The sequence below is a fragment of the Rhamphochromis sp. 'chilingali' genome, assembly GCF_963969265.1.
Source record: "Rhamphochromis sp. 'chilingali' genome assembly, chromosome: 3".
Taxonomy (NCBI): Eukaryota; Metazoa; Chordata; class Actinopteri; order Cichliformes; family Cichlidae; genus Rhamphochromis; species Rhamphochromis sp. 'chilingali'.
Window position 1 is genome coordinate 7,255,864 of NC_137931.1, and position 13,670 is coordinate 7,269,533.

The following is a 13,670-nucleotide window of genomic DNA, read 5'->3' on the forward strand; positions in this document are numbered from 1 at the left end:
AGCACGATGTCCTCTAAGTTTGCGCTCAGTCCTGGGAACATTCAGGAACAGCTGATCAGCTGACCTGAGACAGCGGGTGGGTTTATAAGACTGTGGCAGCTCAGAGAGTTAAGATGCAGCTAGGTCATGGAGAGCTTTAAAGGCAAATAAAAGAATTTTAAAATGAATGCCAAAAGAAATGGGCAGCCAGTGAAGTGAAGCTAAATTAGGGGAGATGTGCTCAAACCTTCGAGTGCCAGTTAAAACACAAGCTGCAGCATTTTGCACCCTCTGTAAACGAGTAATGCATGAAGCACTGATCCCTATATAAAGTGCATTACAGTAATCCAGCCGAGTGCTAACAAAGGCGTGGATAACTGTCTCAAAGTGCTGCTGTGAAATAAATGTCTTTATTTTATCAGCTGCCTGAGCTGAAAGAAGCTTGATTTTACCACTGCCTTAATCTGGCTGACAAGCTTCAGGTCAGAGTTCACTTTGACCTCCAGGTTTGTCACAGCTGGTTTAACGTACTGTGCCAAGGTATCTAAATACACATTGGGGGTCTCAGTAGGGCTGCCAAGAGATTTGAACCCTGGTGGAGGAGACCTTCTCAATAAAAAAGTGTTTAAAAAAACGTTTACAGGCTGCAGTCAGTATGTGGTGCACTAAGAACAGAGTTAATGGTTTTAAATAAAACATGCAGGTTGCGACAGTTTGATGAAACAATGTCAGATAAGTGTTGTCTTTTGGCATCTTTTACAGGTTTTTGATATTGATGCCAACAGTCCTTTAGCATCTGGAATGACACTTGTAGCTTGTTTCCATTCACGCTCAGCTCGACAGCACTTGCGTCTGACAGCCTTCAGCCAGGGGTCAGATTTAGTTTTAGGCTGCCTGGTTCTTAACGGAGCCACAGTGTCCAAAGCAATCTGGTAGGTGGAATAAAACCATGAGCTCAGTTCCTCAGTCTGGCTGCACAAAAGCTCCGGGATTTTACAGTTCTGCTTAAAAACTGTTAAAAACTGCTCAGCAGTGGACGGGTCAAAAATACGACAGCGGTGAGCAGCAGCGCGGTTTAACTGAGGTACGGGCAAGAGGAACTTGAAGCACCACAGGACTGTGGTCAGAAAACACAGCATCACAAATCTCTACGTTAAAAACAGAAACAAACAGAAGAACCATGAGATAAAACAAGATCAAGTGTGTGTCCATGTTCATGTATGGGACTGACTGAATAGCACAAAGTTAGAATGCTTAGTCTGTTTTTTAGGCTATTTCACAATATGAAAATAAATAACTTATTAAAACAGATCATATACACATCCAATAACTAAGTGAAAATGATTGTTTTTGTTTTTTTATTTGCTAATCAAAGTGTCAGTGCAGTCAACCATCGTTTTTGTCCTCGTGCATTAGTTTTGATTTAGTTATCAAGTAAAATTTAATAGTAATTTTTTTACTTTGATTTTTGGGATGTAGGATGATCATTTTCATTTCTGTCTAACGCTGTGACATCTTCTTGTTCCAGCATGATTTCTCTCTCATTGACATTTGATGGGTTTTCAAGGTGTTCCATTAACATTACATCTTATTTATTATAATTTTATATGTGCGTGACTTGGAGCATGAACCAGAAATATGCAAGCCTCGTGGAGGTTTTTTTGTCTCTAAATGATCGAAATTAAAAATCTCGGTATCATCGGGACCTCATCCATCTAGTCGAGGAGCTGACCGCGGTCTAGACTACACTAAGCGGCAGCAGTGTACTCCTAGTATGTACAATGCATCACTATGAGACATAAATGCACACTTAGTGTGATGTATTCTTAACAACTTTGAATAATGGAGTATGAAGTGAGAGGCATTTAATGAACTGGAAGTGCTTCTCTGAGCCCTCACACGCCCAAGACAGATTAGGAAGAGAGGGGAACCACCTTGCTGCATGAGTAGCTCCGCGGTCAGGTTGACTTCCACATGGTTTGCTGGGGACGCTGCCAGGGAGGAGAATGTCAATTTTAAAAGAGCGTCTCGTTCCTCTGGGCTGGAGGGTGGCGGATAAAGCTTTGGTGCATTACCGTGAGGCGAAGGCCATCCATCACAGCTTTGTGTGTATGTGTGTGTGTGTGTGTGTGCACAGTATCTGCATGTGCTGACTGCATGCAGGTAGTGCTGCACTCCTCTAGGCTGTTGTAGTGTGGTTATAGGAGTGGATGAGGGAGGGGAGTGCTGGGCCTGGTGGATAGATGCGGATCCAGAGCATCTGGAGACAAGGACTCTCACTGGTGTTGAGTGGGGGCAGGTTATTTATTCAGCTGGGGGTTGTGGGAATACTTGAAGCATCTTCCCGCTGATGAAGAACTGTTGCTTTCAGTTACATTGCAACGTGGTGGAACATATTTGGTGTCAGAGGCTGCTTTGTCTTGCACCACACATAGCTATAATAACGCAGAAAGAGACCTGCACACATGCTTATACCATACATTTACACACAGAACATATAATTTAATATTCATGAGTAGCTGGGGTTTCTCAACAGATTCAAGACTCAGCAGTAGACAAGACGGTGCAACACTTTGTCTCCCACTTGAAAATACCAAGTTAAAAAATATATATATTTTGGACATAAATGGCTGTGAAAGCAGCTCAGAGCTAAATTTATATGCGCATAATTTGCAGAACCTTTTGTATTTTCGCTTCTGTTGGAGGTGATCCACTCAATACAGAAGCACACAAGTGCAGAGGCGCTTCTCCTTCTTGGCAAGGTGCTGCGAGAGAGAGAGAGAGATACTGTAGTTTGACCTGCTGAACTTGTGCTGCTTAGCATACCATGCTCTCTGGGGCTAACATACAACACCCATGCAAATTCTGTTCCCGCACAGCCCCACGCCCCCTCTTGTTTCCATAACAACCGAAGGTGCGGGAGAAAGGCCTCGGCCTGGGTGGGAGGACACCTGGGGGACTAAAACCTGTGCGTGTGCGCGTCCACAGCTCCAACAAGCAGGTCTGTACATGCAAAAAAATGAAAGAACATAAACTAAACGCAACGCGTGCAGGTGGAGTTGTGCACGCCCACCCACTCATCCAGCTACTCTTGTTGTTATCCCTTCCCCAGGTGGGTTAGAATTGGAGGCAGGTGGCGCATGCTCCCCAGTCCCCATCCTCTAAGGTGTTATTACTGTTACAAATAATCCCATGATGACGCCAAGTCCAAACTGTATCAAAAATAAAGTGGGGATATTGATTTGATTTCTGCAGCGTTTGGATTTGCCTGCTATTTGTTGTTCTTTCCTCTGTATATATGAACACTGCAGCGCTGGTTCGTTGTGTGTGGCCTTGGTCATGGGAGGAAGGCCTTTTTTTGTGCAGCTTGCTTATTCTACTACAATGTGTTTACTTGACTTGATACTCCCAGTGGCCTGATGGTTGTTATGTCTCAAAGGGCTCCAAACTGCACTTTGAGGGGGAGTGATAAGCAAATCGAGCCGGCCTCTTTCCTCCCTCTTTTATTTGGTTACATGCAGAACAATTGTTCCATTTGTGTAAACTGTTTTTTTCTGCTTTTTCTCTTCCCTCTCGAAGTCACCGCACGAATATTTGCGAGCACGAAAGCTTGTGTGGGAGCGTGGCGGTTTGAAGCCGGTGCAAATGTGAGATTCGCTCCGTGATGTAATAATTCAGGTGAAAAACAATGCAGAGAGGAATGCAGCGAGCTAAATCTCTCCCGTGGATCTGCCGCCGTGGCATCATTCGGGGAGAGCCCGTGCGACGCGCGTGCTGGTATGAGGGAGGGTGTTTGTGAGGGGAGATAGGAGAAAGAGAAAGAGAGAGGGGGATAGCTAAGCTTGGTGGTGTGAATGATGTTTAACTGGAGCTCAGCAGAGTTGAATGAGGCTGTAAATCTGCTCTCCTCCTGGGTGCAGTTTTTCTAGAGCGCTATGGTACAGAGCTATCACAGAGAGACGGATGTCACCACATTACAGTCCTACACACACACACACACACAAACACACGCACACTTTTTTCCTCACCTCCTACAAGGCATAAAATATAACCCATACCATCAACAGCAGCCCACTCAGAGGATTGAGGGCATACACAGAGCACAGAGCTCCATCCCACATTAACCAAACAGTGAGAGCTCTCCCTCTCGAGGCTTCACATCGACACCGGCCTCGCTGGCACATAATCTTTCTCTGCCACATCGCTTTTCCTCACAGCTTACACTGTCTATGATGAAATCGTAAAGAAGGAAAACAACAGTCGCTGAGTGACAGCTGCAATTTCATGCCATAATGGAAATCAGTGTATTGGATAGATAAGATGAAGGATGGGAATAGTTGTTGTAAGGTCAGTGTTTTTGTTGCTTTTTTCTCCCTGTTGAGAGAAATGTATCTATTATATGTCCAAGTGTATTATTTACAGCATGACTGTGGCCATGGAGTTATCACTGAAGGGGGACTGAATGTGGAAAGGCATTAATGCAAACATCTGACAAATAAAACATAATGAAGATATTAAAGTTAGTTGAATGTGAGCACTACTGGGTACATGTGAGCATAATTAGGTTTACATAACTTAACAATCATGGCTTCTGATAGATTTGGGAATTTTTTTTGTTTTTTCTGTGCTTTTTGTGACTGGTTTGACTGAAGTTAAGATTTTCCACTAATATGGAATCTTGAATGAGCCTAAATTTAGGAAAAATAAACTGATCTGCGAGGATTTTCACACACAACCATCTCCAGAGTTTACCATCTGAAAACGAGAAAATAGCCAGTGAGCGGCAGTTCTCTGGGAGAAACTGCTGTGTTGATGTCAGAGGGCAGAGTTGACATCAATGGTCAGGCTGCTTCAAACTGATTGAAAGGTAACAGTAGCTCAAATAACCACCTGTTACAACCAAGGTATGCAGAAAATGCGCAGTGCATCAAATCTTAAAGCAGATGGGCAACAGCAACAGAAGATCACAGCGGGTGCCGCTCCTGTCAGCTAAGAACAGGAAACTGGTGCTTGAGTTCACACTGGCTCAGGTCTTGAGTTCTGTGCAACAATCTGATAGTAGGACCTGAATTTGCTGTAAACAACATGAATGCATGCATCCTGCTTTGTATCAATGGTTCAGACTGCTGCTGGTGATGTAACGGGGTGGAGGATACATTCTTGGCATGCATTGGCCCCCTTAGTACCAACTGAGCATTGTTTAAATGTGGCAGCTTACCACATTGTTGCTGACCATGTTCATCCCTTTATGACCACAGGGCACCCACCTTCTGATGGCTGCTTCAACAGAACAACACCCCATTTCAAAAACCTAAAATCCCCTCGAACTGGTTTCCTTAACTTCATATGTCCACAGTGACCAGTTCTCAAACTAACAGAACTCCTTATGGATGTGGTGGAACGGGAAATTCACATGATGGATATTCAGCCGAGAAATCTGCAGCAACTGTGTGATGCTGTCATGTAAATATGGATCAATCTGAGGAAAGTTTCCTCCTTGTTGAATCTATGCAACACATAATTTTGGTTCTGATGGGAAAAAAAGCTCCAACCATGACCAGCAAGGCGCACCTAATAAAGTGGCTGTATGCTTCTTTTTGTTAAACATATGAAACACGCAGTAAGGCATTTGACAAATATTAGACCCGCCCCCAGCAGTCAAGCATGAGCTTCTGCTGGTGTATGGGAGCACCATTTGGACAAACCACATGCAGCACACCGTGATACTATAAACAGTGATAACAATAATGACACGTTGTTACGGTTATGATTACATCTGCTAATGATTATTTTGAACAACGCAGCAAAATATGAGGGGCTGAGAGGTGATCATATTATCTATATATGGCTATGTTAGTAGGATGTGGCCCCTGGGAGATTTATAGTAAATGTGGAAGTTTTAAATATTTCAAATATTTTATCGCAAATACCAAACGGGAGCATTTACAGAACAAAACTTTGATGCTTTTACAGTTTACCTTTTTATTTACTGCATATCTGCCCACATCACACCATCGTCATCAAAGGAAAAGTGTGGTGGGTGTTCCCGACACAGCTGCTTGGTAAACACATGTTACTTACTAATTTGATTCAGATGAGGAGATTTAAGTGCAGAGCCGGGGAGACTTGGGCGGTTGTTTTTTCGACGGGTAAAATCGTCAATTATTTTGGAACAGATTGGTCTCAAAGTGCAATTGAACTTGATTATTGGCTCAATGGAAAATGTAATGAAAAAGCCCTGATTTGAAAGGAAAGTTATGAGAAGGCTATTTCAATTACTCTAGAAAGCCTAAACTGGGATACCAGCACCCCGCACCAAACACACTCAACAGGCTCAGACACTCTGACGTTTTCTTTATTTCTTTATTTTCTTTCTTCTTATTTTCCCTTTTAATGACAGTGAGCGCGAATCGTGATGAGCACAGCTGTTTATTTGCCTTTTCCCCCTGAAATCCGCTCCAGCTGCATTCTTTAAAGCGTCATGCCTTTGTCACTGTTAATTGATTACCACTTCTCATGAAATACAACTTTGTTTTTTTCAATTCTATTATTGACACGCTTGTTCAAATAATTACAGTCTTAACTGCTCAGCTTTGTTGAAATCATTTGACAGATACAGAGTGAAGAAACAGTCTACGGTGCCAGCATCGAACAGATTATTACAGATGCTTTTAAGATTATCCAAAGGAAGAAAAAAACCCCACTCAAATCCTGACAGCCTGTCAGGGATGATTGCTCAACTAACTGCTTTCCTTTTTGTGACTGACAGATACGTTTTAGCTGTTTTTTTCCCCTCTCGGGTTCAAGAGTTCACAGCGATTAAGGTTTCACAGAACTTACTTGAACTGTTTTAAGAGCTAAGTTAAAACTTAAACCATCATCATCATCCTGCAGTTTTCGAGTATCAATGGTGATCACTCTTCTATTCAAAAGTCATTTTGGTTGGACCAACCAACTAAAGTAAGTTATTGGTTGCTATAATTGATAGAAAATTTGCCAGACCTCTGGGGTCTGAATTGATAGTAAGGCTGACCCCAATACAAAAATAGAACTTTTATCTAATTCAACATAATATCAATCATATCAAAGATCTCCTTGGGCAAAGTGAACTTACTCATTTAAATCTATTTGAGCCAGACAATAGGTCTACAGACTCAAAGTTCCACTGATTTCATTTAATAAATTGGGCCAAGCATCTTCCATACACTGTATATAAGAGATGGAGGTATTTCTGAACTCTTCATTTTGTAGCCTCCACTTTTACAGCTGGCGCCAACTTGTTATTTTGGACACAGAAGTGACCACATTTAAATTCAGTCCAATTTAATTAAAATTTATTTATATAGCACCAAATCACAGGAACAGTCACCTCAAGGCCACAATCACACGATCTCCTGTGAGCACCCACTTGGTGACAGTGGGAAGGAAAAACTCCCTTTTAACAGGAAGAAACCTCCAGCAGAACCAGGGGCAGGGAGGGGCAGCTATCTGCTGTGACCATCTGGTTATTAGAAGAAGGATGCAAGTTATCAAGTAGCTAGCTAACACCAACTTTGAGGCTTCTTAATACAAAATCCACACAATCAATGTGTGGGGTCCATCTTTTATTTACAGTTCATAGGTGAAACCTAGGTTACGGTTTTTGGTCTAAGTGACCAAAGTAGCCTACCTCACTCAAAGAGCTAATAATGTAAAACTCTAAGGGTTAATACCCTCTCTACAGCTGTTATGAAGAGGAACATCAGGAATAGAGATCAAAGTATTTCATGTACCAGTCAGTAAACGTGTATTTCATCTGTGAAGCTGGTTATGGTAACATTAGAGTCCATAGGGCATCAACTTGCCTTTGGAGTCACCCTCACGTGGCCATTTGCGAGTCTTATTTTTCAGCCCTGGAACTTTCTGCTTGTTTTAAGCATTTGATCAAACAAAACAGTGGTTAAAACAGCAAATAACATTTCTCCTCAAGGAATAATCCCACTGGCATCTGATGTCAAGCACTTGAAGTGCAACACCTTCAATCAAGCTCAACCAACAACACTCCAGACAGATGGTTAGGGCTGACTGCGAGAGGCCTCCCACCATGCCCGATAACAAGTTTCCCTGGCTATATAGGGCAACTGTGAGTGTAAACACACCAGCCTCAAGTGGAGAGAACAGGTGGCCTGCCACACAGGACCGCTGGTCATGTTGCGAGTCCACAACAAAAGTTCAGTTATGTGGAAATGCCTGAGTGTCTTAATAGTGCGATACAGTGCCAGTGGCTCAGATCTGATGATGGGGGCTATAGCAGAGCTGTGATACTTCTGGGAAATCAAATCTGAACCAAAATGTTGCTGCTGAGCAAAGGCGGCTCGAGGCATTAGCTTTAGTCTAGTGGGAGGAACATACAAGCGAAAACAAAACCTAAAACCAGACCATCAGTGATGCGTTCCCTTGTCAAGAGGCCTCAAAATTGCCTCAAATGACACTCGATATCTTTTTTTTTATCAAGTTAATTTCCTCCTTTCTGCCTCACAATGATAGGACTGCTGGCCTAGTTTGGACCTCTGAAAGGAGCCTTTTCCACCCCAATCATTTCCTCCATGTATTTGTTTTCGGAAGCAGCATCCTCTGGAGGCGGGCAGATGATGATGTCACAGAGGAAGGAAAATGATGGTTTGCCTGCTGTTTGTACAAGACTTTGGCATTTGTTGTCACTGGGTCTGGCATCACTGGCAGGCACACTGCCACCGAACCCCCCCACTCCCCCACCCCCACTCGGCCTAGCCTTCATCCACCCTCCCCGCAATGACCCATATAGGTGCTTTGAATTGCTTGGCAGGCTCAAGAAGATTTATCTGGGCCCCCCTCCCAGAAAGACCACTGGGATTTAAGCATGTGGTGGTGGTTCGAGTGCAGCTAAACATGTAAGCAGGTTGTCAATTTTGACTCGTGTACGTTTGTGCGTTTGTGTCTGTGCATCGCTGCTGCAGTTTGTGACAGCTCTTTGGATGCAGTTGAAGGAGATATGCTGTCTAGTCTCCAGGTGTTCTTTTTCAGACACTCACTGAAGGAGTTGTGTGTTTTTTTGATGTGTGAATTACTTTTGGTGAGGTACATTCTGTTCTCTTAATATCCTGGATGAGTAAATCGAAAGCTGTTTAATAGGATAACTGCATTTAAAACCCCAAAAAGCTGATTTAAACAGGCCTCGTAAAGTTGAGCCATCATGAGAATCTTTTATCAGGCAACGTAAAGAGAACAATAATTAAGTTAGAAGACCAAAGAAAGTTTCCTCCCCGACTGTGATGACTAATACTCTGACTTCTCTTTTCCACCCTTCTTGCATAATCCCCCAGATTAATTAGCTGTGTGTTCGAGTCACTTCCTGTAGCGCGACCCTCAAATAGGCTCCCTTCTCTCAATCTGGCCTATCCACTTATAGGGTGCCAGAGCGTTTTCCCTTTGAAGACCGCTCGGGCTTCAGAGGCAACAAAACTCTCTGATCTGGCGGCTAAAGGAAAGGGCTCCTGCAGCGTGCCGTTACAGGCTGATAAAAACTTAGAAAGAAAAAAAGAACAACATTTGGGTAACACACACACACACACTCAGAGGGGGGGGAAAAAATTAAGAATAATTTGGTAGTGAAAACAAGAGGCAGCATGGAACAATGACAATCTGGCTCCTTTGGTAATTTCCTGTCGGCATTCATTCGTGTGATGTGGTCGTGACTGTTCTGCCGGGATCAATCAAACCTGCGAGCAGATGGCATCGCACTCCTCCAGCGGACTGGGGATTGTCTGTGAGGATGTTTTTTCGTAGTTTTTTTTCTTTCAGAGATGGTAATTGGCCCGCTATGTCACGGACCGGAGCATCCTAACAGCCTCTGCCATTGCCACCATGCAGCAACAACACCTTTCGTTATGCTTAGCACAGCTCATAATGTCCTACCCATGCTGCAGGCTGCATTTCTTTTAAAACTCCAGCTTGTATTAAGCACGGCTGTAATTAATAAGGTGCGACTGCAATGAGCTCGGACGAGGGAAAAACACATTTCAGGAGCAGCATTTTCATTTATCCAAGTTTGCCCCGCCCCCTGTATAAAATTTGGACCACTTTGGCTCCCTTACCACACGCACCCACGAGGCCTAGATAAGTCAAACATATCTCCTTCTGGATCGGAAACTGCGTTTACTAACAGGGCTTGCATTTAGGTGAAGAAAGCTTATGTAGATAAATGGAACCGTGTGTGGGAGCCTCAGCAAGCTGTATAAAAGAGAAACAAAGTAATTGCATGTGTACTGTATGAGTCTGTGTGTGTGTGTGCGCGCGCGTGTGTGGCTGAGACACCGGGCACTTCAAAGCTTTGATGTTGGAGCTCCTAAATGAGGGCCACCAGAGGTCCAGACTAATGGGACATCATGGGGAGATTAGAGGCCAAGTGTAGCAGGCTGACAACACAGTATTATGTGTGTGTGTTTGTGTGTGGCAGAAATAGAGAGCAAGAACACGAGTTTGTGTGTGTTGCTCCTTGCGTGTACTCCTTTTGCAATTAAAAGTGAAAGTTTTGGCTCCAAGTCTGAGAGGGAGTTTGCAGGAAGTAATTGGACAGGAAGCATCAAGTTGTGGCCACGAGCATTCCGGTGCTCATGCCAAGATTTCGACAAAAAAATGTAAAAACGCGTCAGAGTTAAAGAAATCATCAGTTTATTCGTTATGGTATAAATCCTTTATTAAATAATCATAACAATAATTATAATAACAATCATAAAAAGAGCATTTCTGTACAAAGACCCCTTTAAGACAACAACAACAACAGCAGTCCTAGCAGTGCGAAGGGTTAGGGGTGTATGTGTTTGTGTGTGTGTTTGTCGGGGGGGGGGGGGTCCTGTCTTTCTGTGTGTTTCATTTGGTCCCCCCGGGCTGAAGGGGGCGCTGTGACTGTCGCTGGCAGTCTCAACTTACTGTATCCGATACTGGCTCCAAAGGCAAGCTGGATCCCCGAGGCTCCAAGGCACTTTGAAAAGAGTCAGTGGGGGTCCAGAGATGTGGGCCTCAGAGGAGAGAGAGAAAGAGACAGCGAGTAAGGGTGGATGGGATGTGATGCTGAGTGCGAAAGTGTGAGAAGCCATCGTTCCCTTTAATTTCTAGATTCTGCCATACTCTCGGTGTGCGCATATGTCCAAAGTTTCTCGAGTTTTTCAGAGAGGAAAGACGTGTATTTGTGTTCTGTATATACATCCGTATATACAAGGGAAGTGCGTGGATGTTTGTGTCCGTGGACGGGGAATTTTAAAGGCCTTCACTCCCTTCTTCTCATGGCTTACAAGTCCAATCCAAGCATGTGCAACAAGACCTTTTTAAACTGTTTAAAAAAAAAAATGCTGCAACAGTAAAAATTAACACACGCACAAAAAAATTAATCACAAAATAGGCCACGACTAGCCAGTAAGTTGAGGTGGGACGGGGGTTCCGGTGTTGGTGTGTGTCGGTGGGGGAGGTGGGTGGCGGGAAAAAAGAGGGGATAGGTCCTTTAAATCATGGCTTTTGAGGTCCACGTGTAAAAGAGAGCGAGAGAGATCCTCCTCTCTGGTCTCGATGTCTCCTCAACGTTCCTTTTTTCAACATTTCCACCAACAGTTTGCTTTTAAGGCGTTGTTGTGTGTCCGGGCACACAGTCAGTCAGTCGATTGAGAAGAGCTGTGTCTGACTGCATTTGTTTTTGATCCCATTTGCTTTTTTTTTGTCTTGTACTCGTGAAAGAGAGAACATCGCCCCTACGAGGGAGAGGCAGGGGATTTTTTTTTTAGTGCGCTGTCAGTCATAGTCTCTTATAGTCTCTCTTTCCTTCTCTTTCTACAGTGCTTCACACTCTTACCAGCAATCCATAGGTTGCACCAACCAAAGCTCCTTGACCTTTTACCATTAACCGCAATGTAAACGTGACCTCTTTGACAGGAACCGGCAACAACAGTCTCCGACAACTAAATCTAACAAGAACATCTCTGCCAGTAAAATAATGTGTTAAAAAGCCCCCCCCACACACACACACACACACACACACACACACACACACACACACACACACACACACACACACACACACACACACACACACTTCCTTTGCTTCATTAAAAAAACAAAAAACAAAACATATCTGCCAGACTGGGTAACAGGCCAGAACTAAAACATTAAAACAGAAAGTGATTGAGCAGTGAGACAAACTCGAGGGGCGTCGGTGACTAAATAGACCACAGACTGTCAGGAACTAAGAGGATAACTGAGGCTGATACGTAGAGAACAAAGGAGCCAACGGTCCACACCAAGGAGCTAACTTCTAGGCCACTGTGTTCACACGTGATCCAAAAAACAAAAGAAAAAAAGACGCTTTCTAAGCACGTTCCTAACCTACCACCTTTCCAACACGATGTGTCTGCCTCGCTGTTTGTGTAGTTTACAGTATCCACTTTCAAAACTAGACCTCATACAAATCTATGATGCATCTATAAACATTTCTCTGTTGGTGGACCAAGAATCTGTACTTGATATGTGTAGATATTTACTTTTTAGGCCCAGAACGGAACAGTCCATCAGTTTTTTACTCAGTGGTTCATTTTGCCATAGAACTACCAATACTGGACTGTGCAATGCTTTCCGAAACAGGAAAACAAGTTCTCGTTTGAGCTCGAAAGTGGCTTTCTTGTTGCCTGTGCATCCTGGGATCTGCGCTGCTGAGGAATAAAGTGAACTGAAGCAAAATGAAGAAGATAGCGGGAGGTTTTCACAGGGTGACTGTCATCCCTCTCTTTCTTTCCATCTTCCTTTTCCTTTTCGAATCGCCTTTTCTTTCTCATGCCTCGGTGCAGCAGCGCTGTTGGTTGAGTTTGACCTTGTGCTTGAGGCCGTCGTAGAGTTCGAAGTTGTAGTTCTCCAGGGTGGTGGAGGAGCGGGACGACAGGCCGCTGTAGGAGCAGGTGCAGTACAGCAGGAGGCCGGCGCACACCGCTCCGAGCAGGACGCCCAGAGAGCTCATGACGATGATTGTGACCAGTATGGGGTCAAGGGTGTACAGCCACGAGTTGTCCTTTTCTGAGACACGCGTGACTGGAGGCTCGGATGACGGTGATGGCGTGTTCCTCTCTGGGAACTGTAAACCTGTGACAAAAACGGGAGGTTAGTATGATGACAGGCAAGGAGTGGTTGTATAAACCTGTTATTGCTACAGTTAATGATGATATACATGACATGGGGAGGTGGGTTGCAAAGTGGCTTGGAAAAATCAACGTAAATACGAGATTTTACAATTACAGGTAAACTGCTGTTAATGAGATCAAGTGATCTGTCAGGAGTGCAGGTAAACTTGACTTCCTGACCCTACCTGATCTTTTGCGATGTTTTTGACTTACTAAAGAGAAAAGATTGTATCAAACATCACTAAAGTCATGAATTGTTGTGAGTAGAAGACTCGTTTACAAACAGAAACTAAAGTCCGAACAGAGGTAATTCAATTCAATTTTCATTTATGTAGTGCCATTTAATATCAAAACAACAGTTGCCTCAAGGCACGTTATATTGTAAGGTATGGACCCTACAAAAATTCAGAGAAAACCTCTAGAATTGGACGACCCCCTATGAGCAAGCAATTGGCAACAGTGGGAAGGAAAAACTCCCTTTTAACAGGAAGAAACCTCCATCAGAACCAGGTATAG

The 13,670-nt window shown here is 43.7% G+C and overlaps 1 protein-coding gene across 1 annotated transcript in view; it reads right to left on the minus strand.

The window, feature by feature from the left end:
• Positions 1–11,692: 11,692 nt before the first annotated feature.
• nrp2a (neuropilin 2a) overlaps positions 11,693–13,670 on the minus strand; it is a 59,758-nt gene continuing 57,780 nt past the window's right edge. The window contains exon 18 of the mRNA XM_080877166.1: positions 11,693–13,116. Within this exon, the coding sequence (XP_080733292.1) occupies positions 12,812–13,116 (305 nt within the window). The 3' untranslated portion in view covers positions 11,693–12,811. The remainder of the gene's footprint in view (positions 13,117–13,670) is intronic.